General features: G+C 50.2%; 1 protein-coding gene across 1 annotated transcript; it reads left to right on the top strand.

Moving 5' to 3' along the window:
* The first annotated feature begins 237 nt into the window (after positions 1–237).
* LOC133358829 (neuronal pentraxin-1-like) lies at positions 238–26,256 on the top strand. The gene is made up of 6 exons (XM_061577277.1): positions 238–439; positions 1,699–1,991; positions 4,485–4,668; positions 20,382–20,602; positions 22,816–22,995; positions 26,032–26,256. Exons 1-6 carry the CDS (start codon positions 265–267, stop codon positions 26,254–26,256), a joined length of 1,278 nt encoding a protein of 425 aa, XP_061433261.1. The 5' UTR covers positions 238–264.
* Positions 26,257–27,833: the final 1,577 nt, after the last annotated feature.

Raw genomic sequence — 27,833 nt, forward strand, 5'->3', positions numbered from 1 at the left:
ACCTCGCAACCCAACGTTCCTACCAGCTCCCTCCGCAGGACAATGTGTTACTAAACGTTCACATCAAGTCCATTGGCATTGCTATGGCAGAGTGACAGGCGAAGGCGCAGCCCTGCAACTGCTCGCTCGCGACACTGCTGGTGGACGAGGTCTCCGCTGGAGAGGGAGCTCTAGAGAGAGGGTATGTTGGCCTCGTCTTTGACACAATCTCTGCGCTTGCAAAACGCCTGACACGTCGGCACGCGGCAGGCAACGCAGCCGACGATGGGGGCCGCGGAGACCGCTGCCCGACCATCGTCACGGAGCAGCAACGTCACCGCCGCCGCCGCCATCGTCACCGCCATCATCGCCGCCAGCGTCAGCGCCGTCAGTGTGAGCGCGCAGTTCTCTCAACAAGGAAACCTGCGTCTCGTCTGCGTCTCGGCAGAAGAAAATGAAGGTGATGGTGGTGGCGGTGGTGGCGGCGGTGGTGGCGATGGTGGTGGTGGCGATGGTGGTGGTGGCGATGGTGGTGTGGTGGTGGTGGTGGCGGTGGTGGTGGTGGCGATGGTGGTGGTGGTGGCGGTGGTGGCGGCAGTGGTGGTGGTGGCGATGGTGGTGGTGGTGGCGGCAGTGGTGGCGGTGGCGATGGTTACGGGGCTAACGATTCGCTGTGACGGTGTTGATCGACGTCGTGGCAGTGATTGGGGGGGGTTTCTCCACTTGTCGCAGAAGTTTTGCGGTTCAATGGCGGTAGGCCGCCCTGGTTATTCGCCCGGTTGGTATTGCACCCCGTCGTGTTATTTGGTGGCTGTTTGCTTCGCGCGGGGGAGGAGGTGAACGATCTCCACCAGCGCGTCGATTGGCACGGGGGGGGGGGGGGGCGATGTGCGGTGGTTGGCCGACGTGTCAACCGCACCTGCCAGAGGGATCGCGAGGGATTTGCACATCGCAGTGCCGTGCGCCCGAGCCGTCGCCGGGAATCGCCGCGCGGCGCTGTCGGAAGGCGCGGCTTCCTGTGGCCGTCTGGAACGCTGCTTCCCATCCGATGTTAGGAAGCCGCTGGGAGCTATGGCGCTTTTATATCATCGTCATCGTCTAGAGCTCCCTCTCTGGTATAGTGAAGTAGTGGAATGTACAGTCTAGTGTGTAGTGTAGTGTATAGTAGTGTAGTGTATAGTGTAAAGTAGTGTATAGTATTGTAGTATATAGTGTAGTGTATAGTAGTGTAGTGTATAGTAGTGTAGTGTATAGTGGAGTGTGTAGTAGTGTAGTGTATAGTGGAGTGTATAGTAGTGTAGTGTGTAGTGTATAGTAGTGTAGTGTATAGTAGTGTAGTGTGTAGTGTAGTGTGTAGTAGTGTAGTGTATAGTGCAGTGTGTAGTAGTGTAGTGTATAGTGCAGTGTATAGTAGTGTAGTGTATAGTGGAGTGTATAGTAGTGTAGTGTGTAGTTTATAGTAGTGTAGTGTATAGTAGTGTAGTGTATAGTGGAGTGTATAGTAGTGTATAGTGTAGTGTATAGTAGTGTAGTGTATAGTAGTGTAGTGTATAGTAGTGTAGTGTATAGCTGATGTTAATATGGATGATGATGCTGATGTCACCAACAACCACCACACGAACGGGCGCCCGATTCGGGCACCGAACCCGTGGCCCCCCACCCCCCACCCCCCCTGGCTCCGATGCGAACCGACGATTTCTAATTTCGATCTCCCGGCAGGCGCAGCGGCGGCGGCGCTCCCCTCGGCACGGAGCTGCTCCCCGGGCACCGGGACTCCCTCCAAAGTGCACGCGCAAGCCCAGGCGTCGAGGGACAACGCGCGGAGGCAGGAGCAGGCCATCGTGGACCTGCAGAGCACCGTCAGGGAGCTCCTGGAGAAGCTGAGGAAGTGTGAAGAGAGAGGAGGCGGTGGTGGTGGCGGTGGTGGTGGTGGTGGTGGCGGTGGTGCTGGGAGGATGGAAGGCGTGGACACCATGGACCGCAAGGTGAAGGACCTGGTGCGGAGGATGGAGGTGATGGCATCAGCAGCATCATCACCAATATTAACATCAGCAGCAGCATCATCATCATCATTAATATTAATATCAGTAGCATCATTTGATTATCATCAGCAGCAGCATCATCATATGAGCATCATCAATATAATCATCAGCAGCAGCATCACCATATAAGCATCATAAATCAATATCATCAACAGTATCATCATATCAGCATAATCAATTTGATCAGACTGTGTAACACAATGTTTGTTCCTGGGTAGTAAGTGTTATTTCGTTATTGCTTATGCCTAAAAAGTACAGAAAGTGGCTATTGTTATTCCTCACAAACTTTTCTTTTGTGACCAGAACAGTGATATTTTGAAATATACCTATTTTTCATGCATGAGAAAACGGGCCAATTTGTGTCTTTTCGTTCACATAAAGCCAGAAACAACCAATATGAATACAAATTTAAATGTGTAGTGGGTTCACAAGTGACAGAGACGGTGAATTCGAGGCAGCACTATTTATTATAACTCAACAGGACAACACTGAGAAGGGGGGTAACGGCCCCTTCACCCGTACAACACTGGGATACACCCCTAGGCTCTCTGCCTAGATATATATGCTCCCGGGTCCTCCGCTAAGGGCGCTAGGGGAGGCTACCTGACCCGGCCCAGCCAAGGCTCAGGTGACGACCACCAGCCACACAGACCCAGTCCTTAGAAGGACATCGGCTCTGAGGCTCTGGGGTCACACCGCCGGCTTGCTCTGCCCGACCCTGAGAAGGACTGCGGGTCAGAGGAGTCCCAGGGTCTATCTAGCCGGCCTTCAGTCTTCAACTGGGTCTTCGGACTTCGGCTCGCGAACACTGCCCCTATGTCTCTGGCTCCCCGTCTTTTATACCAACTCCCCACCGAGGGGCGGGGCTCCGAGGGATCACAGCAGACCCCGCAGCCCCCACCTGTTGGGAGGGGCGTGGGGGATACAAAGCCCACAGCCCCCTTTGGGTAAGCCCAGGGCGCTAGCTGTTACCGACGTGTGTTTGTCCCGTAACACGCGAACGGCTGTAACAGACGTGTGTCTGTGCCATAACACCACTACACATGTGTAGGACTCGTGCTCTCGTTGTCTTTCTCGTCTCATGTATTCACGCATAAAGTTCACACCTCCTCCTCATCATCGCTCCGTGTCTCTCCGTTCGCTCCGATGCACAAGCCGCCATTAACAACACTCCATGTCTCCCCGTTCCTACCGTACACTGTGTTCTCTCTATCCACTGCTACCGTACACTGTGTTCTCTCTATCCACTGCTACCGTACACTGTGTTCTCTCTATCCACTGCTACCGTACACTGTGTTCTCTCTATCCACTGCTACCGTACACTGTGTTCTCTCTATCCACTGCTACCGTACACTGTGTTCTCTCTATCCCCTGCTACCGTACACTGTGTTCTCTCTATCCACTGCTACCGTACACTGTGTTCTCTCTATCCACTGCTACCGTACACTGTGTTCTCTCTATCCACTGCTACCGTACACTGTGTTCTCTCTATCCCCTGCTACCGTACACTGTGTTCTCTCTATCCACTGCTACCGTACACTGTGTTCTCTCTATCCACTGTTACCGTACACTGTGTTCTCTCTATCCTTATCGTATCTATCCCCGCTCACTGCTGCTCCGTCTCTCTCCCGGGCACCAACCACTCCAGCTCCAATCCCAACCAAGACTCCCGTCTCTCCATTACGCTGTGCCCTTTATCCCCGCACCAATCAGTCCCAATCAATGATCTCATCCCCCGCTTTGCTACTCGCCCCCAGGCCCCCAGCCTCACGTGACCATGTTATTGCCGCCAGGCCGGCGCCTGTCATTAGCCACTCACCCTCCTGACCAATCACCGGCCTACGTCCTCAGTCACCCCTAACACCTGTGGCGTCTCTTAACGACCCCCCTTAATGCCACGACAACAACAACCGTGTCCTCAGATGCTCCCACTGTACTCTGCTCGCTTGCCTAGCAACAGAACGCGTGGCGCGTGATATTTCAAGTCCTACACAAGTATTGATACTAAAGTAATGAAAAAAATTTCAACGAAGGATTTAGAAGTGAGTAGTTTGTCGAGATTGGGCCTTCCCACAGAGAACTCGGTCCGCTGTGGCCAGTCCTGCCTGTGGGAGTGAACCTTGAATCTTTGTATGGCCAGCCCCAGCGCGTGTGAATCGTGCCGTGTGGGGTGTGTGTGTAGTGTGTGTGTGTGGTGTGTGTGGTGTGTGTAGTGTGTGTGGTGTGTGTGTGTAGTGTGTGTGGTGTGTGTGGTGTGTATAGTGTGTGTGGTGTGTGTGTGTGGTGTGTGTGGTGGGTGTGCGTGTGGTGTGTGTGTGGTGGGTGTGCGTGTGGTGTATGTGTGTAGTGTGTGTGTGTGTAGTGTGTGGTGTGTGTGTAGTGTGTGTGGTGTGTGTGTGGTGTGTGTGCCCACGACTGAGAATCAGCCATCGTGACCTCGCCAATCCGCTCTCTCTCCCACAGAATGTTGGCACGTCCGACACGAGCTCCCGCTCATCGCCATACGCAGAAGACAACGACGACGACGACGATGACGACGATGGCGGTGATGGCGGGCGTGATGGCGGCAATGGCGGCGACGACGACGACGACGCCGTGACGGACACTGCACTTGGCGGAAATTCCTTGGGGAAATTTTCGGACGAAAGTAAGAGTCGGCAACTACCACCCGGCAACACCGGCGATGGCGGTGGCGATGGTGATGATGGTGGTGATGATGATGATGGTGGCGATGGCGGTGGTCGTCGTCGTCGTTCTGACGCGTTCCTTGTGAGTCTGTGCGCACTGGCAAATCTCGCGCTGGCGACATAGCTCAGACTGGTGACCCCCCCCCCCCCCCCCACTGGTGACCCCCACCCCCACTGGTGACCTCGCCCCCCCAATGGTGACCTCGCCCCCCCCCTCACGTGACCTCGCCCTCCCCCCCCCCACGTGGCCTCGCCCCCCCCCCCCACTAGTGACCTTCCCCCCCCACTGGTGACGTCACCCCCCCCACTGGTGACGTCACCCCCCCAATGGTGACGTCACCCCCCCCCCAATGGTGACGTCACCCCCCCCCAATGGTGACCTCGTCCCCCTCCCCCACTGGTGACCCCCCCCCCCCACTGGTCACCCCCCCCCCCCAATGGTGACCTCGTTCCCCTCCCCCACTGGTGACCCCTCCCCACTGGTGACCTCTGTACATGCGGCCAGCTGCTCTTCACGATCCCCGTGCTACTTTGTGTGAATCCTTCACGCGTCTCTGTGGAGCCCCCCCCCCTCCCCCCGCGTGTTTCTGTTGCTTTCTAACGATTCATTCCGCGACGGTAACGCTGCTGCTGCTGCTGTTGGCAGTGGTGACGAAACGTTGACAACAACACACGCTGGACACGTGCGTCAGTAACAGCGCCCCCCCTCTCTCTCTGTGTGTGTGGGCTTGGCATCGAAACGGGCCGTCCATAAATGACGTCACGCACCTGGGGGGGGTCAGACATTTGTGACGATGTGTGACGATGGGGGGGGGGGGGTTTGAGAAATGTGACGTCACATCAAAATGCGCAACTTTAAATAAATATAGACAACACGTTCTACTTAAATTTCGATTTAAAGCTTTCGTGACTGCAGGGAATCATCTTCTTGGTTCTTTCGGTAAAGTCACGTAGAATGGAAATAATAAAATAATAAAAATAAAACATAATAAAATACAATTCTCACGACGTTTCGGCCACAACGCAAGCAGCCGTCCTCAGGTGAAGAACAGGTCTGTCGGAAAGACAACGTCTGAATGAGCACCACCAGGCTTGGCAGCGTATATTTAAGCTGGGTTGGAGGGGGAAGGGCGCCTTGACAAAGGAATTTGTAATTTTTTTTATAAAGTTTTAGTTTTTATTATTTTATTATTTCCCTTCTACGTGACTTTATCGAAAGAACCAAGAAGACGTTGTACTTAATTAAATATACTTTTTAATAAATGTTTTCTCTTGCAACATCAGAGTGCAGCGCCACATTAAACACGCACTACAATGACAATAGTTTAAAGAGATTTGAAGCATGTTTTATTTTTGGGGGGGGGGGGCAGAGCTTTGTGACGTCATATTCGAGGAGGGGGGGGGGTCTGACTTTTTGTGACGCCGTGTGACGATGGGGGGGGGGGGGGGTCAAAAATCGTCCAAAATCGCGTGACGTCATTTATGGACGGCCCCCAACTCGCCGTCGGTGGATCTCCCCCGAGGTCCTCTGCCCGGTCTGCCTTGCGCGGGTCCCGTTTGCCGAACGCTTCGCGACGAGTTTGCGAACGAGGCCCTGTGGTTAAATTTCGATTCAATGCTTTCGTGACTGCAGGGATTCATCTTCTTGGTTCTTTCGGTAAAGTCACGTAGAAGGGAAATAATAAAATGATAAAAATAAAACATAATAAAATACAATTCTCACGACGTTTCGGCCACAACGCAAGCAGCCGTCCTCAGGTGAAGACCCCGACAGACCTGGTCTTCACCTGAGAACGGCTGCTTGCGTTGTGGCCGAAACGTCGTGAGAATTATTTTATTATGTTTTATTTTTATTATTTTATTATGTTTTATTTTTATTATTTTATTATGTTTTATTTTTATTATCTTATTATGTTTTATTTTTATTATTTTATTATTTCCATTCTATGTGACTTTACCGAAAGAACCAAGAAGATGAATCCCTGTGGCTCGCGGTCTCGATGCGGCCTGTGACGTTCAACTGCGACCTCCCCTAGTCCCCTCTGTCGTCGGCTTCCTTCCGAGTAGAATTATCTGGGCTCAAATAATCTAGGATTGAAGCTTTCGTGACTACATGGGCCTGCAGAAACAACACTAAATATGGATTTGTTATTTTCTCCAATGATTCCAGAGTTATGGGCTACCCTTTATATAATATAATATACACTACTATACACTACACTATACACTACACTGTACACTACACTATACACTACATTATACACTACACTATACACGATACACTACACTATACACTATACACTACACTATACACTACACTATACACTACTATACACTACACTATACACTACACTATAGACTACTATACACTACACTATAAACTACTATACACTACTATACACTACACTATACACTACACTATACACTACACTATACACTACTGTAATGGGTTCCGGAGACACTTGTAGAGGTAACTTCTTTATTACAATACAACACTCCAACAGTCCAACTCTCCAACAGTCCAACTCTCCAACAGTCCTGATACTCTGTTACAGCCTAGGTACACAGCCTAGCTACACAGCCTAGATACACTACTCTGGCTACGCTCCGGAACTCGCCCTCACAAGGTCGTAGAGTCGGGAGTTCCAGAGTCCTAGCGCTGGCTCTCACAGCATCCCAGGGTCTTCAGATGGCTGGTCGTGGGTCTTGGGTCTTGAGTTACAACTGGGCCCTGATCGTCCAGGGAGCTCTCCTTTTATGCCTGGTCCAACGAGGGGTGGGGCCGTGTGTGCCACCAGACATCCCACAGAGCACACACAGCCCCCCCCCCCCCCCCCCCGTTGGCGGCGCCCAGGGGATTAAGCGCCTGGGAACTCAACGCCTGGCGCCCAGAGGCTTAATAGTCTGGACCCCCTGGGAACCCAGCGCCTGGCGCCCAGAGGCTTAAGCGTCTGGACTCGCCTGGGATCCCAGAGCCCCCAGCAGCCCCTCCCTTCTTATGTCACTACATTACCCCCCTCTACGTAGCCTCCAGCCGTCCCGGCTGTCAATAATTAGAAAGTTTCAATTAACGAAAGGGAGAGAGAGAAAAAAAAACACGCGAGCCTCAACAGGAAAAGAAAAGAGAACAAGAAAGCAACCATAAATACCATAACCAACCTGTACAACTCTACACTATATACAAGCATCAATCAACAAAAAGGTGAAGCAATGACACGTGAACAAACGACCCGCGGCACACCTAGCCCTCCTCGGGATCCGCATAGAAAACGGGGAATTAACAACAACAAATATACAGATTCCGACGCGTTGGATGCACAACCAACACCGGTAATCGAACCGAAATCACACAATCACCGCATGGATGGCAGGGATCCACACCACCCTGCCACCCTCCCATCCGTCAGGTGGTGAGAAGGCGAAGACCAACATGTCGAGCATCCCTCTACACACACTAATCCGGACGTCTGTCTACGTCCCGGGTCGAGAAGTCGTACTCCAGGTCCGACCCATGTACTGGGCAAAGAAGTCGCACTTCAGGGCTGCTCCAGTATCTACATTTTAAAAATATATATATATATAAAATTTACATGACACAAACAAAATAAATCCGCCTGCTCCTGTCCATAAATGGTGGCCGCACGCGCGAACCGCGTCTCCAAGGCATCCGTGCTTGCGTCCCAGCAGCCCTCAATGAGAACCACCACCGACATTACATGTCAACCATTAGCACCCCCCGCCTTTCCAACGTGGCGTCTCCATCCTAAAACCGCGCACGTCGGCCATATCGGGGGGGACTTCAACCCAGTCTCTCTCCAAGACTCGCATCGCAGCATATAGCTGTACCGACCGATCTGAGACCCAATCTCTCTCCAAGACTCGCATCGCAGCATATAGCTGTACCGACCGATCTGAGACCCAATCTCTCTCCAAGACTCGCATCGCAGCATATAGCTGTACCGACCGATCTGAGACCCAACCTCTCTCCAAGACTCGCATCGCAGCGTATAGCTGTACCGACCGAGCTGAGACCCAATCTCTCTCCAAGACTCGCATCGCAGCATATAGCTGTACCGACCGATCTGAGACGACCCATTGTTCACGCCCTGCACAACATGCACCCTAACAACTGAGGGATACAGTCCCAACGTAACGGGACAACTACACCTGAACACCACGAATCTCCAGCCCACTGTTTCAACGCGCCTCGGAGTGTTTCAATCTCCGGGCCGTCAGGGCGAGCCTACTGCTCCAGACGTGCCACGGAGGGTCTCAACCTCCGGGCCGTCAGGTCAAGCCGTCAGCTATTCCATGATGGGACCACACTCTCCGAGCCCTGTGAGCGCACAGCCCACCAGGCTAGACATGCCACGGAGTGTTTCAATCTCCGGGCTGTCGGGTCAAGCCGTCAGCCATAGCATGACGGGACCACAACTCTCGTGTTAGACACGCAACACCCGCTGGGCCATCCTGGTCAGGATCTGCACCCCAAGATATTTGAGAGCCAGCATGACAATTCCAAATCCTTGGCAGCATGTCACCATCTCAAGATAAATGCCCCATACAGTATATACATCGTTAACAATGACAGCACAAGCTATACATTAACAATCACGAACAAAGCTTCGCACATACATTGACAACACTCACGAGCGAAGCTCCACACAGTTTACCCAACAACAGTCACGACTCCCCGACGACAACGAAGAAAATATCAACAAAAAAGTCATTAATCCGGAGCGCGTAAAATGTACGAAGTGTCAGGGGCCTGGTCTCCCGACCTCCAACCTTTGGCCAGAGCAGCAAAGGCGGCGACCAGCGTGTCGGTCGATGTGCCGGCCCCGGCGCTGGTTACAGTAAGAATGGCGCCCTCACTGTCCGGTCGCAGCGCTGATGACGCGGTATGCTAGGTTGCAAACAGCTGTCACCTGGCGGTGAGGGACGCAGCGCTGATGACGCGGCGTTGTTCGGTTGGACAGCGCTGAGCCCAGAAGTGATGTCACTCCCAGCGGTCACTGCTCCTCCGGTGGAAGTGATGTCATTCCCGGAAGTATCCCTCACATCCGTGGGGGGGACGCCGGTGGCGGGAATGGCGGCGGCGTCCACCATGTTTGTGGCGGCGGCGGCGGGCTCGGGCGAGCGCCGCGCCTCCTCTCTCCCTCCCGCCATCGCCTGCGAGCACCGCATCTCGCCCAGGAGGGAGGCGGTGGCGCAGAGCAGCTCTGCGAGGCGAAGCAGCGCCTCCTCCATCTCTGCTCCCGACGCTGGAGAGGGGACGGTCGGCGGAGCAGACAGCTGCTCAGCCGGCGGTGCAGCGTCGCTGTCGGCCGGCGTTGGCCGCCCCATCGCTGCCTGCTCCTCTTCATCGCCGTCAGGACTGAAGGTACGTGGCTTACTTCTTGTCTCCATAGCCACTTCTGACGCCAAATGTAATGGGTTCCGGAGACACTTGTAGAGGTAACTTCTTTATTACAATACAACACTCCAACAGTACTCCAACTCTCCTACAGTCCAACTCTCCAACAGTCCTGATACTCTGTTACAGCCTAGGTACACAGCCTAGCTACACAGCCTAGATACACTACTCTGGCTACGCTCCGGAACTCGCCCTCACAAGGTCGTAGAGTCGGGAGTTCCAGAGTCCCAGCGCTGGCTCTCACAGCATCCCAGGGTCTTCAGATGGCTGGTCGTGGGTCTTGGGTCTTGAGTTACAACTGGGCCCCGATCGTCCAGGGAGCTCTCCTTTTATGCCTGGTCCAACAAGGGGTGGGGCCGTGTGCGCCACCAGACATCCCACAGAGCACACACAGCCCCCCCCCCCCCCCCGTTGGCGGCGCCCAGGGGATTAAGCGCCTGGGAACTCAACGCCTGGCGCCCAGAGGCTTAATAGTCTGGACCCCCTGGGAACCCAGCGCCTGGCGCCCAGAGGCTTAAGCGTCTGGACTCGCCTGGGATCCCAGAGCCCCCAGCAGCCCCTCCCTTCTTATGTCACTACACTACTATACACTACACTATACACTACACTATACACTACACGATACACTACACTATACACTACTATACACTACACTATACACTACACGATACACTACACGATACACTACACGATACACTACTATGTATAGGGTGTCGCATGAGTCTGATATCACAGTAAAAACGCAAGCTCTGTGCTATTGGCTCACGGTCTCAATGCACTTTGTTCAATTCAACAGCGACCTCGCCTCCGTCTTCGATTCCCTACGAGCAGAATTATCTGGGCTCGTTCTTCCCAACTCAGAGACTGCAGAAACAACACTAAATATGAATCCGTTATTTACCCTATGATTACAGACGTATGGGACACCCTCTATAACAGGGGTGGGGAACGTCCGGCCCACGGGCCGTGTCAGGCCCGCGGGATAATTTAAGTCTGGCCCTGCCAAGGCAACCGCAGGCGGGACTCGAAATTCAACAAATCTAGGAGCAAACCTGGCAAAGCAGTTGCGAGTAGCAGCAACATCATCAACACCAGCTAACATCATCACACGCCTCGCCAATTAAGAGAAGCAGTTCCAGACATCGCATTAGGGACGAGTTAATGAAATGTTTGAGCAAAAATAACGGGCTAATTTTTAAGTTGATCATTGTGTATGGCCCCGCGAATGATGTCATATAAATATCCAAATGTCCCTTGGCAGTAACAAGGTTCCCCACCCGCCGCTCTATAACGACATGAAGTGAGAGTTCCCTGATCCCGTTACTCTCTCAGGCAGGGAGCTGTAGCTGCAGGTGGAGCGTCATTCATGTCCACGGCCCTCGGTGTGAACCACTGGACAGGTCCGTGGGGAGCCGTGGCGTCGCTGCGCTACGAACCCGGCGAACCGAGTTCGATTCCCGCTCGCGGTCAAGACCGGCGACGATTATCCGAACCGGTCATGGGCCTCGCCTAGGTCGACTCAGCCTCAAAATGAGTACCTGGTGCGGTGCGTAAACATCGCCACTGGGGAGACAAAGGCGGCCGGGCGTGGTGTTGGCCACCCACCCCCTCGTGCGCCGTGCCGGCCTTCACAGGTGCTGCTGCTGCTGCTCGCTAACAGTACTTGCCCCTACAGCCTGTTGAGGTTATACGGGGGGCCTTTGCCTTTGTGTGTTTGTGTAGTAGGTTCAATGAGACATAGACGACGTAGTCGGAGGCACATTTATTTATTATAACGTTTCACTCAGCACAGGCCAATGTATACAACACTCAAAGGGGTAACGGCCCCTTCACCCATCTAACAGGGAGACCCCATTAACTCTAGCCGGCTAGCCTACTCCCAGGTCCTCCACTCGAGAGCTAGGGGAGGCTAGCTGACCCAGCTCTGGCCAAGCTGGGATCACGGCACCCTGAGCCACCAGACCGGCTCTTAGAAGAGCATCGGCTCTGGGCTCTCGGGGCCACCCCACTGGCTTGCCCTGGTCGCTCCTGAGAAGGACAGCGATCCAGGGGAGTCCCAGGGCCTATCTAGCCGGTCTTCACTCTTCACTGGCTTAAGCTAAACACTGAACCTCGAGCCCACCGGCTCACCGCCTTATATAGCAACTCCCCCACCGAGGGGTGGGGCCGTGGGGGATCACAGCGCCGTTTCAGCCCCCCAGGGCTAACCGATGCGGACGTGGATGTAAGCATCCTTCCACGTGCGGGCATAACCACCCCTGGTGTGTTTGTTCGCCCTCCCGTAACACACCATTGCGAGTGGTGGCGCAGTGGTTAGCGCACTGCGCTACGAACCCAGCGGCGACCTGGGTTCGATTTCCAGCCGCGGTCAACATCAGTGGCGAGTGAAGTCTAGAACTGGCCGTGGGAAGTTGCGGTCTGAATGTCAGCACTGGGGGAGACAAAGGCGGCCCTGAATAATCGACCACTAAATCTGCCCCTGAACACTGACACCTCAAATCAAAGGGGTGACTCTCATTTCCATTGGTGTCCCTGAGCGAGCGGTGGAAACTCCACGTTACCGTGACAGGGCCAGGTCCATTCATAGAACTACACCCCTCATTATGTGATGCGCGCTGAGTCAGTGTGTGGTGTTTTTGTGTTGTGCGTGTGTACGATTACTATTAGAACGTGACTGTGTAAACTTAGACCGGGGCCCAGTAGGTCCCTAATTAAACAGCAAACGTTGCAGAATTTATGATGGTTTGAAAAGTAAAATTAATTGTTTTTTAAAACTCTTTCTGGCAAATAAAACAGAAGTTATGTGAATGTGTTCAAACACCAGCTAGATAGCCTTTGTAAGGAATCAATAACTGCATTAACCACACACAGGGCTTGTGATGAACATTCAAACACAAACATTGCTCTGATAATTTCATACATTCGCATTGTCTTTGAGACGAATTGGCCTAGACCAGAGACGGCAGCCTTCGTTAGTATTAACCAGAAGTTGAACTTTCGATCGCATAATTCCAATCATCACAATTTTAAAACCTGTAACCTGTTTTTGATTAATAGGTGTAAACGATTAGATGAGACGCACCTCACTCACCACCCTGTTGGTGACACTGGGCATTGTACATCGCAAGCACTCTACGGTAGGCCTCGGCAAGGTAAGGTAATTGTACCTTTTTACCGGGTAAAAGGGTAAAGGTGTCGACATGCCAAGGGGTAAGGGTAAAGGGTGGGGTAAAAGGTAGGGTAAAGGGTAGGGTAAAGGTAGGCTCGTTGCTTTTTACCTTTTACCTTACCTGCTAAAGGGTAAAAGGTAGGGTAGAGTGATTGTATTGTGGTAAGGTAAAAGGTAGGGTAAAGGTAGGCTCGTTGTTTTTACACTTTTATCTTGCCGAGGCCTACTCTACGGTACAACACTGCCCTCTGCTTCCCATCACGCGGCCCCTGCAGCAGCCTTTAGCACCTGGTGTTCACGGTGGTCACCCATCCGAGCACTTAGCCAGGCTCAGCCTTGCTTAGCTTCCCAGGTGTAATGAGAACTGTGGGGCGATTTGGGAATTGGCTGCGTGATCCACATTTGCGTTTGAGTCAGGCCACGTGCTGGTGGTAGTAGTAGGAGTGGGGTCATGCCGTGATGATTGTCGTCAACCCCTCCACCACTCAGCGACATTGTCACTGACACAGATATAGGAGCCACGGTGGCTAGGAGATGTTAACTACCTCGCCTGGTATACAGGAGGTCGTGGGTTCGATCCCGACCCTGACGCCTGCCGCTGTATATTTGGAGTTTGCGTCTCTCTCTCATCATCATCACGGTGGCAAGGAGATGTTAACTACCACGCCTGGTGTGCAGGAGGTCGTGGGTTCGATCCCGACCCTGACGCCTGCTGCTGTATATTTGGAGTTTGCGTCTCTCTCTCATCATCATCACGGTGGCAAGGAGATGTTAACTACCACGCCTGGTGTGCAGGAGGTCGTGGGTTCGATCCCGACCCTGACGCCTGCTGCTGCATATTTGTAGTTTGCGTCTCTCTCTCTCCCCCGTGGTCGCGTGGATTTTTCTCCGGGACCTCCGGCTTTCCCCTCCACATTTAAAAGTCAAGTTCACGCCTTTAGAGTTATTTAGGCTGCTGCTATAAATTTCGACGCGGTGATGATGATGACGATAAGCCACTTCGTTGAGACATCACTTGTGACGGCCAAGATGATCGCTCCTGATAACAGCTACGTAGCTCGGTGGGCCTTACCTCGTATCATGAAGAGAGTTTGACGCGTTAGAGGAGGAATTGGCGACCAATATTATCAATAATAGAGGTTAGATCGCGGGCTAACCCAAACACCTCCATTGTGAAAAGAGTTTAGTTCATAATAATTTAGTTTCTAACAATTTAGTTTATAACAATTTAGTTTATAATAGTTTAGTTTGTAATAATTTTGATTATAATAATTTAGTTTATATTAGTTTAGTTTTTAATAGTTTAGTTTATAAAAACGACCACTTCACGCGAATCCGTGGTTATTGGTCTACGGACATCTCGGCATTAATGAGTAATTTTAATAAGCGAGTTTAATTAGCAATGTTAATGAGCGATTTTAATTACCGATTTGAATGAGCAATTTCAATTAGCGATTTAAATTATTGATGTGAATTAGCAATTGTAATGATTAATTTTAATTAGCGATTTCAATTCGCAATTTTTAACTCGTGCAAATGATTATTTTTTACGTAAAATGACGACTAACATTTCCGCCCTGTACAAATCGTCAGTGCTTTTACAATAAATCCTTACCACAATTTGGCAGTTCACGTTTCCTCTTGATGGACGTGCCGTGTGAGTGCGTGCGCGCTATGCGTTCAGCGTGTCATACTTGCGGATCCACTTGGCCGCCGCCATGAGAACGTGGAGTTTCCATGCAAATTTCCTTGCGTGGGGAGCGGTGGTGTAAGCGGTTAGCGCTACGCTGCGCTACGAACCTGGTCGAACTGGGTTCGATTCCCGCTCACGGTCAACACCGGTGACGATTATTATCTGAATCGGTCTTGGGCCTCCCCTAGCTCGACTCAGCCTCAAATGAGTACTTGGTGCGGTGTGTAGTGAACATCGCCACTGGGGAGACAAAGGTGGCCGAGCGTGGTGCTGGCCACCCACCCCCTCGTGTGCCGTGCCGGCCTTCATAGGTGCTGCTCGCTAACAGCACTTGCCCCTAAAGTCTGTTACAGGCTACACGGGTGATCTTTGTCTGTCTTTGTACTATGTGTTCAGCGTGTTATACTGTGGATCTAACGGGCCCCGCCGTGGGAACGTGGAGTTTCCATGCAATTCCCTTGCGTGTATGCGTATGGTGAGTGCTTGTATTGTGGATGTACTGGGCCCAACCATGATACTGTGGAATTTCCATAATTGACGTAGACTTAGACAAAGACAAACACCCCGCGTGTAGCCTACAGGGGCAAGTGCGAGTTAAATTTCTGACTTGCAGGAATTCAAATTTTGTGGTTCTTTGGGTGAAGTCACGTAGATAGAAGAAGAAAAATAAGAATAAAGTGAATAAACCTAATATTAGTAAAGTTATTAATACAATTATTTAAATTGTATCATTTGTATTCGCTTCATTATTATTATTATTTTTCTATCTACGTGACTTTACGGAAAGAACGAAATAATAAGTTAACGAGCACCAACGAAGCAAGACACGGCATCACGCTCGGCCGCCTTTGTCTCCCCAGTGACGCTACAGTATGTACACTCCGCAGCAGCTGCAACGTTCCCTGGTTATTCGCGAGGGATACGTTCCTGGAGATGCTCGTCAATAGCCAATTTCGCGGATAATGTTTCACACGCAGCAGCAGCAGGAGGCTTTCCCGACAAATGATCCACCATTGGAACCTCATTTGCCAGTAGAAAAATTATGATAATTGTTTTTTTTACCCTTTTATCTGGCAACAAAACTGACACCTTTTTCTACAAGGACTAGGCTCTAAGGAAAGCTGTCTCGGGTGTGGACCAATCAACTTCAAGGACAGTGCATACATTATCAGAGTTATGTTTTTTGTTTGCATTATGACTGCAGGTATTGTGGTCTATACAAACATGACTCCTTGTAAAAAAGCTGTCAGTTTTGTTGCCAGATGGAAGGGTAAAACACCAATTATCAAATATTATCTATAATAGAGGTGTTTGGTTTAAATATAAATGTGCCGTTAAACCCGCCACCACCCCATACTTGCGAAACGTCACGGTGTGTGCTGAACTAGAATACTACACTACACACTACACTATACACTACACTATACACTACACTATACACTGCACTATACACTATATACTACACTATACACTACACTATACACTACACTATACACTGCACTATACACTATACACTGCACTATACACTGCACTATACACTGCACTATACACTATACACTGCACTATACACTGCACTATACACTGCACTATACACTATACACTGCACACTATACACTGCACTATACACTGCACTATACACTGCACTATACACTACACTATACACTATATACTGCACTATACACTACACTATACACTACACTATACACTATACACTGCACTATACACTGCACTATACACTATACACTGCACTATACACTGCACTATACACTATACACTGCACTATACACTACACTATACAGTATATACTACACTATACACTACACTATACACTACACTATACACTGCACTATACACTACACTATACACTACACTATACACTACACTATATCATATTCTCTCTCATCACATTCTCTCTTTTTTTTAATCTCTCATCACTTTCTGCAGGCGTGCAGAGTTCCAAATGCGATTCGCGAATAGCCAAACCCGCGGATAGCAAGTCCGTGGTATAACAAGGGAATACCGTACTTGTTTGAGGCTGAGTCGACCTGGGGGAGACCGGTGCAGAGATGGTCGCCGCTGATGTTGGCCGTGAGCGACAATCGAACTCGGCTCGTCGGATTTGTATCGACGTGCGCTCACCACTACACCACCGCTCCCCATCATACTAAAGACAAAGATCCCCCGTATACTCTTTGGTTCTTTCGGTAAAGTCACGTGGGTATAAAAGAAAATAAATGTAATCACGACGTTTCGGGCGTAATCCAAGCGCCCATCATCAGGTGGAACAACCACAGCAAGAAACAACTGCTGACGTGGGCAAAAGGGCTGCTGTAACAGGAGGCCAGGGGCGGTTTCTTCATTAGGGCGGTTGGGCAACGCACCACCAAAGTGTGAAAGGGACTTTTTCAATCACATTAATATTCAACCACAGAGTCACGCTAGCCGTTACTGTGCCTCTGGATATAGTCCAATCAGCGTCATGTCACGTTCTGTGGAGTACCGCCTCTTTTTAGGCGGTTTCACTCTGGCTGAGAATCGCCCAGAGTGTTCCCATAGACTTACATTCAAAGATGTTTTTTTTCGAACGGGGGGCGCTCCAATGCATTCTCTGGCTTCCGGGAGGGCTCGCACTAACGTGCTTACGTCATCATACGTAAGCACGTTTCAGTCAACAATATAATTTGTCGCCACCTAGTGGAATCTTTAATAAAAGAAACTGAGTGGATTGAAAATACATTTACTGGTTAAAAACCCTTGTCAAACTCCATTTCAGCTTGAATTTTGGTAAAATGTTAATTAACGTAAACACACACACACAAATCATCGCTGTCGGACGGAAGCCTTGTATGTCCAAAACTGTTACTTTTCAGGAAACGAAAGAAAACCTGTTTTTTGCCCAAAATAATTTACAAGCTCTTTTAATGCTTTTCATTGGTTAAATATTTGTAAAACACATTGACAGATGTAAAGGGTGACCAATAGCATTAATTTTTGAAAAAATATGGAGATATAAAATATGGATTCTGCCTGATACATTGTTGCTGTCGGGATAGAAACCTTGTATCTCAATATTTATATTATAATAAATAATTTATTTTATAACTAAATTACATTTATTTATTTTGTCAGGTCTACGACACAATCTTGGTCCACACCAAAGAAAGGTTCTTCTTTACCGACCACCTTGTAAGTGCCACGCTGCTACAGGGAGAGATGTTTCAACAGCATGGCCATACATTCCCTGTTGAGGCTCTGAACATCACTGTCAGGGCATACCCTATGTTAAATAAGGCGAAGCTGAAGACTGAACTGTCTCTCATTTATGAGAGTCCAGAATTCAAGGGCTGCTGTGGTGCACTAGCACTCTACCAGGTTTTGCTGAAGTACAACCTCCAGGATACTTTTCCAGAGACTGTTGCTCTGTTGAACATCCTCATAACCACTCCCATGACAACTGCTGAAGCTGAGAGGTGTTTCTCAACCTTAAAGAAAATCAAGACATTCCTGAGAAATGTAATGGGACAGGAACGTCTGAATGCAATGGCTATGCTTTCCATGGAGAGGGAACTAGTCAGGAACATGCCTGCTTTCAATGAGAGAGTAATTGATCACTTTGCTACTTTGAAAGAGAGAAGAGCAAAATTTCAGTATAAGTAAGCAGTGTATTAAGCGAGTAATGTGATGTAAGCAGTGTAATAATAGTGAGTATAGAAACAAACAAGGAGATGTATTGTAAGAGTCACTTTATTTTTCATTAATATTAAAGTAGTGAAGTTGCCTTTACATGCTTAAGCTGTTAATTTATCCATTGCATGGGTGGACCTTATCCTTATCAATCATCCAGACATTTGCCCCCCCTGAGAGATTTTGCAGGAGCCGCCACTGCAGGAGGCTATACTGTATAGGTAACAGAGGGGGGAGGAGCCAGGGGGGAGAGATAGAGAGGGGGTGGGGGGTAGGGGGAGCAAGGCAAATTGCCGGGGGGGGGGGGAAGTGGGCGGGGCTGGGAGTGGGAGGCTGAAGAAACTGGAGATGCGGATATGAAGGCAACACCATAACGCAGTTGAGGTTTTACCTGGTTAATAACATCCTTCCAATGATTGCTCAATTTGTATCCATCTTCTCGGTTGAAGTTACATCTATGTTTATATATCTGGATGGCTTCATGAACAAACCTTTTTATAGTAGCCCGAAGGTTTGATAGATACTATCAAAGGTTTGTTCATGAAGCCATCCAGATATATAAATATAGATGTCACTTCAACCGAGAAGAGGTGGGGCCTTACCATCAGCCCCACCAAAACTAAGCACCTGGCTGGGTATTTTGTACCATCGGACACTCCACCCCCACAACTCCCAATCGGTGATGGGGCAGTAGTGGAGAGAGTGGAGAGTTTCCCATACCTGGGCAGTGTGCTTATGACCGGCTCCAGTTTAACAGCAGAGGTCTTGCTCCGAATCAGTTGAGCGGCATTATCTTTTCATCGGTTGCGTAATGCGGTGTGGAAGCTACCTGGTCTGTCGCTCCGCACGAAGCTTCAGGTCTTCTCGGCCACAGTCGTTCCCTCCCTTCTCTACGCTTGCGAAACGTGGACCCCCCTAATGGAGCATCTTCGCCGGTTGGAAACATTTAGGCTGGCCTGCCTACGATCCATCCTGGGTTTAGCCAGGCTGGATTGTGTGAGGAGCTCACAAATCCTTGAAAGATCTGGGCAAAGTCTCATCGGTGAGCTCCTCCGGCAGGCAAGGCTGCGTTGGCTGGGTCATGTAGCCCGCATGCCCAGCCACCGCATGCCTAAACAGCTTTTGTTCGACCGGATAGAGGAGGCTAAACGGGCACGGCACGGGCTCGAGAAGAGATGGAGTGATGTGGTACAGGAGGACGTGGAGCTGAGTGGACTTGCCGGTGACTGGTACCAGCGGTGTCAAGATCGGCCTCTGTGAAGGAGGCTCGTGAAGGACGCTACTGGGCAGTTGGAGGCAGTCGCCCTCCAACGACAACGGAGGGCGGAGGAGCGACGCTCACAACAACGAGCGAAGCGCCGGGTGGCTAAAGCAACGGCAAGTTGGCACAGTAGGGGGCACAGGTGGTGCATCAGCCAGTCATCTCAGTCAGTCGACCTGTGGCACCTGGGTCTGCCCCGTGACCTCCTGCCAGCGGGCGTTCGACACTTCACGTGGCCTCAAGGTGCACATGGCCTGGCACAAGTGCCTTGGTGACGTCACCGCCACTTAGTGGAGAATGGCAGTTGTTGTTGTACGTGTGTACACGTGTGTGTGTGTACACGTGTGTACGTGTGTATGTGTGTACTACACGTGTACACGTGTGTGTGTGTACACGTGTGTGTGTGTGTACACGCGTGTGTGTGTGTACACGTGTGCGCGTGTACTCCAGGCGACTCGGTGCGTCTCGTGTTCAGCGCGCGCACCAACTACATGTACGCGCGCGTGCGCTCCACGCTGCCCGAGCTGCACGCGTTCACGCTGTGCACGTGGCTCAGACGGACTGGCCTCGGCCTGGGAACGATCCTCTCGTACGCCGTGACCGGGCAGCCCAACGAGCTGACCCTCATGGAGGCGGGCGGAGACGGCGTCGAGGTGGTGGTCAACGACAAGGTGGGGGGCGCAGGGGGCGGTATTATCGTCATCAAGTCATCATCGTCAGCATCGTCATCAGCATCGTCGTCATCGTCAGCATCGTCATGATCATCATCGTCGTCATCATCATCGTCATCATCACCATCGTCATCAAGTGATTTATACTGGTAGGAACGAAGTGGACCAGCCTACAATAGATTATTTCGTCCGTCCGTCCGTCCGACCGTCTGTGCGTCCGTGTAGCAACATCGCCCCCTACTGCAAACACTTGGCATGACCCTACAAAAACCTTAAGACTCAGTGACGCTTTGCTGGCTAAACAAGTGTAACATTCCCTTATAATTCCCTGAGATAGCTTTTAATTAAAACTTTGAAATTAAATTAAAAACTCACAGCGCCCTAAAGCCTACAGCTAGGCCTAAAGCCTAGAACTAGGCCTCACAGTCTCCCTTTGTATCGTCCGATTAGGTGTAGCAACATCGCCCCCTACTGCAAACACTTGGCAGGACCCTACAAAAACCTTGAGACTCAGTGGGGCTTTCCTGGCTAAACAAGTGTAATAATACATTATGTTTATATTCTTTGGTTATTCGTTCCTACCAGCCCACCCCGCAGGGTCCTGTTCTGTGTGTGTATCTCTATATATCTCCATGTGTCTCTATGTGCATCTCTGTGTGTCTCTGTGTATCTCTGTGTGTCTGTGTCTCTGTGTGTCTCTGTGTATCTCTGAGTCTCTATGTGTCTCTGTGTGTCTCTGTGTATCTCTGTGTGTCTTTGTGTGTCTCTGTGTGTCTCTGTATCTCTGTGTATCTCTGTGTGTCTCTGTATATCTCTGTGTATCTCTGTGAGTCTCTGTGTGTCTCTGTGTATCTCTGTGTGTCTTTGTGTATCTCTGTGTGTCTCTGTGTGTCTTTGTGTATCTCTGTGTGTCTCTATGTATCTCTGTGTGTCTCTCTGTGTATCTCTGTGTATCTCTGTGAGTCTCTGTGTGTCTCTGTGTATCTCTGTGTGTCTTTGTGTATCTCTGTGTGTCTCTGTGTGTCTTTGTGTATCTCTGTGTGTCTCTATGTATCTCTGTGTGTCTCTCTGTGTATCTCTGTGTATCTCTATGAGTCTCTGTGTGTCTCTATTGATCTATGTGTGTCTCTGTGTGTCTCTGTGCGTCTCTGTGTGTCTCTGTGTATCTCTGTGTGTCTCTGTGTATCTCTGTGTGTCTATGGGTCTCTGTGTGTCTCTGTGTATCTCTGTGTGTCTCTGTGTGTCTCTGTGTATCTCTGTGTGTCTCTGTGAGTCTCTGTGTGTCTCTGTGTGTCTCTGAGTCTCTATGTGTCTCTGTGTGTCTCTGTGTATCTCTGTGTGTCTTTGTGTGTCTCTGTGTGTCTCTGTATCTCTGTGTATCTCTGTGTGTCTCTGTATATCTCTGTGTATTTCTGTGAGTCTCTGTGTGTCTCTGTGTATCTCTGTGTATTTGTGTATCTCTGTGTGTCTCTGTGTGTCTTTGTGTATCTCTGTGTGTCTCTATGTATCTCTGTGTGTCTCTCTGTGTATCTCTGTGTATCTCTATGAGTCTCTGTGTGTCTCTATTGATCTATGTGTGTCTCTGTGTGTCTCTGTGCGTCTCTGTGTGTCTCTGTGTATCTCTGTGTGTCTCTCTGTATCTCTGTGTGTCTATGGGTCTCTGTGTATCTCTATGTGTCTCTGTGTATCTCTGTGTATATCTGTGTGTCTCTGTGTGTCTCTCTGTATCTCTATGTGTTTCTGTGAGTCTCTGTGCGTCTCTGTGTGTCTCTGTGTATCTATGTGTGTCTATGGGTCTCTGTGTGTCTCTGTGTATCTCTGTGTGTCTCTGTGTATATCTGTGTGTCTCTTGTGTGTCTCTGTGTATCTCTGTGTGTCTCTGTGTATCTCTGTGTGTCTCTATGTATCTCTACGTGTGTCTCTGTGTCTCTGTGTGTCTCTATGTATCTCTGTGTGTCTCTGTGTGTCTCTGTGTATCTCTGTGTGTCTCTGTGAGTCTCTGTGTGTCTCTGTGTGTCTCTGTGTGTCTCTATGTATCTCTGTGTATCTCTGTGAGTCTCTATGTATCTCTGTGTATCTCTGTGTGTCTCTGTGAGTCTCTATGTATCTCTGTGTGTCTCTGTGTGTCTCTGTGAGTCTCTACGTATCTCTGTGTATCTCTGTGAGTCTCTATGTATCTCTATGTATCTCTATGTGTATCTGTGTGTCTCCAGGTGATGCTCCTCCCCTTGAGAGTGCCCCGCCTCAGCTGGCACCACGTGTGCGTCACGTGGAGCGCCCGCGACGGAGCGTGGAGCAGCTTCCTCGACGGGGTCCGCACGGGCAGCGGGGACGGCCTCGCGCCCTGGAGGCCCCTCACTGGCGGCGGGGTCATCGTGCTGGGACAGGAGCAGGTGGGAGACGCACACAGGCAAAGGTCCCCTGTGTAGCCTCAGCAGGCCGCCGGGGCAAGTGTGAGCAGCAGAGCCACCGTGGCGCACGTGGTGGCCAGCTCCCACGCCCGGCCGCCTTTGTCTCCCTAGTGGCGATGTTGGAGACACACAAAGACAAGGATCCCCCGTATAGCCTTGATACACTGTTGGGGCAAGTGCTGTTAGCGAGTAGCACCTACGAAGGGCGGCACCATGGCGCACGAGTGGGTGGGTGGCCAGCACCACGGCCGGGGGAAACTAAGCGACATGTCTCGGACCGTGTTCGTGAACACAAGGCAGATCTGAAACACGGTAGGACCAATACCTCGGCCGTGGCTGATCATTGTTTTATGCGGCTGGCTCACACGAAATTGATTTCTCTAAGACGAAGGTACTTTGCAAGCCCACTGGCTATCAACAAATATTTGTTCATGAAGTCATCCATATATACAGACAACCGAGAAGATGTGTATGAACTTAGCAATCATTGGAAGGACGTCATCAACCAGTTTAACTGGCTGTGATGTTCCCATCCTACCACCTTCCGATGTTAGTTGTTATTTTAGGCTCTCTGATCTCACATTAACATGCTAATCTCTCTCATTAACACGCTAATCTCTCACATTAACATTCTAATCTCTCACATTAACATGCTAATCTCTCTCATTAACACGCTAATCTCTCACATTAACATTCTAATCTCTCACATTAACATAGCCACCTCAACACGCTTGTCGTGGAGGACGCTCACCGATCTCACATTAACATGCTAATTCTTTTTACCTGGCAGCCCTCCAATTTTGTGGAAACCCACCACGAGTGCAGTGGTGGCCCATCACTTAAATTAACATCAGCTGCCCCGCCCATACTGCTGACACTGAGGCTGCGCCCATTTTAAACCTTTATAAACAGTTTCCTGATGACGACCGCTTGTGTTGCGATCGAAACGTCGTAGTTTTTTCTTATTTTCTTTTAACCTATCTATTTGACTTTACCGAAAGACCCAAACAATATTAATTCCTGCAGTCACGAAAGCTTTAAGTCAAGATCGAACAAAAGCTGTTTAGGCATGCGGTGGCTGGGCATGCGGGCTCCATGAACCAGCCAACGCAACCTTGCCTGCCGGAGGAGCTCACCGATGGGACTTTGTACAGATCTTTCAAGGATTTGTGAGCTCCTCACACAATCCAGCCTGGTTAAACCCAGGATGGATCGTAGGCAGGCCAGCCTAAATGTTTATATCCGGCGAAGATGTTCCGTTAGGGGGGTCCACATTTCACAAGCATAGAGAAGGGAGGGAATGACTGTGGCTGAGAAGACCTGAAGCTTCGTGTGGAGCAACAGACCAGGTAGTTTCCACACAGCGTTACGCAACCGATGAAAAGATAACCCAGTCGACTGATTCGGAGTGAGACTTCTGCTGTAAAACCGGAGCCGGTCATGAGCACACTGCTCAGGTATGGAAAGCTCTCCACTCTCTCTACAACTGCCCCATCACCGATTGGGAGTTGTGGGGGTGGAGTGTCCGATGGTACAAAATACCCAGGCAGGTGCTGAGTTTTGGTGGGGCTGATGGTAAGGCCCCACTTCTTAGTGACAAGCTCCAAGGTTCAGCAGCAGCGTCTCCAACTCCTCCTCTGAGTGAGCAGCAATTATCAGATCATCGGCATACATAACATGGTTGAGCAATTGGGAGCTATCGCTTGACCACACCCGGGCATCGATCAGCCTCCCATTGTATCTGTACCAAATGGAAATTCCTCTGGTATAGCAACCGAAGGCTTCCCGAACTACTTGTGGGAGCCAGAGGACATCCCTGTTGCACCCCAAGGTGAACAGGGAATGGCTCCGACTCCAGGCCACGTAGTTTTACCCAGGCCTGCTCACCATCATGAAGGTCTTTAATGATCGTGAGCAGAGAGTCAGGGACTCCGAAAGCACGAAGCACAATCCAGAGCCCAGGCCTACTAATGGTATCATAGGCTTTGACCAGGTCAATAAAGCAGAGATGTAGGTCTTGTTGGAATTTCCTACACCTCTGCTGTAGCAGACGGATAGAAAATATGGCATCTGCGGGACCGCCCTTTCCTGAAACCGCATTGGGGCTCGGCAAGCCTCTCCTCAGAGTGCCTAGCAAGGCGATGTTGAATAATCCTTTCCAGGACCTTTCCCGGCACACTGAGGAGTGAGATGCCCCTGTAGTTGTTACAGTCTGTGCGGTCCCCCTTCTTAAAAAGGGTGACCACCAGGGCATCCTTCCAATCCTGTGGAACCCATCCAGTGGTCCAGACTGTTGTTATGATGTCATGTAGGGCAGTCTGTGCATAAACGCCACCCTCCCTCAGCATTTCGCTTGGGAGATCATCTCTGCCCGGTGCCTTTCCTGGTGTAAGACTTCGGATCGCCTTCAGTACTTCCTCAACAGATGGCACCTCAGCCAGCCACTCACAGGGGGTGACTTCTTTCTCCAATATTTGAGGCACTACAGCCTCAGCAGGGTCATCCCCCAGGACCTCACAGAAATGCTCAGCAAATCTGCAAACCTGTTCCTGGGGTTCGGAGATTGGATCACCGTTCTTTCCCCTAATGATGGTCATAGGTGTGGCGCTGCAGAGTTACTTTGATGGAATTAAAGTGCGATTTGTGATCTTGGGCCACATAGACATGCATAGACACACATATACATAAAGTACATAGACACATAGACACAGAAATCCATAGACATCCATAGATATATAAGCATTGAGATGCGCGCACACACGCACATAGAAACCACCAGTGCTTGTGCCAGGCTAGGTGCACTTGGAGGCCGTCACGTGAAGTGCGGCTCGCTGCTGCGGACTGAGCGAGATGAGCAGCGGACTCAGACCACGTGTACCCCCCCTCTCTCTCACCCTTCATCCTCCTCTTCCTCTGTGCCCCCCCCCTGCCCCCCCTCCTCCCACTACCCCCCCCCCTCTCTCACCCTTCATACTCCTCTTCCTCTGTGCCCCCCCACTACCACCCCCCTGAGCCCAGGACGTGTTGGGGGGCCACTTTGATGCGACGCAGGCGTTCGTGGGGGAGCTGACCCAGCTGGGGGTGTGGGCCGTGGCGCTGTCGCCCCAGGCGGTGACGTCACTCGCCTTCTGCGTGCCCGCGGAGACGCCCGCCCGGGTGCTCGCGTGGACACGCAGGGGACTCGAGGTCAGGGGGGGTCGTGGGATCCTGCGGGAGGGGCCCGCGTGCCCCCTCGAGCAGTGAAGCCGCCAGATGCCCCAGCCAAGGCGGGATATCTAAAATACAACACACACACACATATACACACATACACACACATACACATATACAAAGACAAAGATCCCCCGTATAACCTTAACAGACTGTAGGGGCAAGTGCTGTTAGCGAGGACCTATGAAGGCCGGAATGGTACACGAGGGGGTGGGTGGCCAACACCACGCCCGGCCGCCTTTGTCTCCCTAGTGACGATGTTTACACATCGCACCAGGTACTCATTTGAGGCTGAGTCGACCTAGGGGAGGCCCGGGACCGGTTCAGATAATCGTCACTGGTGTTGGCCGTAAGCGTGAATTGAACCCGGGTCGCCAGGTTCATAGCGCAGCGCGCTAACCGCTACACACCACATACACACACATACACACACCACATACACACACTACATACACACACCAATATCATCCACAATACAGTGGGGGGGGGGGGGTGGATTAGATCTGGCTGTCCGCCTGATGAAGCTGGTTGTATTTACTGGCGAAACGTCGTACTCGGAGTGTAAATGTTGTGGCTTGGCTCTCCAACACATCGGTGTGCTGTACTAGTACACTACACTACACACTACACTACTATACACTACACTATACACTGCACTACTATACACTACTGTACACTACACTATACACTGCACTACTATATACTATGTGCTACATTAAACACTACACTATACACTACAATACACACTACACTACTATACACTACACTACTATACACTACACTATACACTACTATACACTACACTATGCACTACTATACACTGCACTATACACTATACTATACACTACTATACACTGCACTATACACTACACTATACACTACTATACACTGCACTATACACTACACTATGCACTACTATACACTGCACTATACACTACACTATACACTACTATACACTGCACTATACACTATACTATACACTACTATACACTACACTATACACTACACTATACACTACTATACACTACACTACACAATACACTATACACTACACTATACACTACACTATACACTACTATACACTGCACTATACACTACTATACACTGCACTATACACTACACTATACACTACACTATACACTACACTACACACTACACTATACACTACACTATACTACTATACACTACACTATACACTACACTATACACTACACTATACACTACACTATACACTACTATACACTACACTATACACTACACTATACACTACTATACACTGCACTATACACTACTATACACTGCACTATACACTACACTATACACTACACTATACACTACACTACACACTACACTATACACTACACTATATACTACTATACACTACACTATACACTACACTATACACTACACTATACACTACACTATACACTACTATACACTACACTATACACTACTATACACTACACTACACAATACACTATACACTACTATACACTACACTATACACTACACTATACACTACTATACACTGCACTATACACTACTATACACTGCACTATACACTACACTATACACTACACTATACACTACACTACACACTACACTATACA

Source organism: Lethenteron reissneri, chromosome 63 (assembly GCF_015708825.2).
Source record: "Lethenteron reissneri isolate LAM-NWPU_2019-01 chromosome 63, ASM1570882v1, whole genome shotgun sequence".
NCBI lineage: Eukaryota > Metazoa > Chordata > Hyperoartia > Petromyzontiformes > Petromyzontidae > Lethenteron > Lethenteron reissneri.

Coding starts and splice junctions, on each gene's coding strand:
- LOC133358829 (XM_061577277.1), top strand. CDS start 265: ATGGGGGCCGCGGAGACCGCTGCCCGACCATCGTCACGGAGCAGCAAC. Junction 440..1,698: donor CTCGGCAGAAGAAAATGAAG/GTGATGGTGGTG, acceptor ATCTCCCGGCAG/GCGCAGCGGCGGCGGCGCTC. Junction 4,669..20,381: donor GGGGAAATTTTCGGACGAAA/GTAAGAGTCGGC, acceptor CGTGTACTCCAG/GCGACTCGGTGCGTCTCGTG.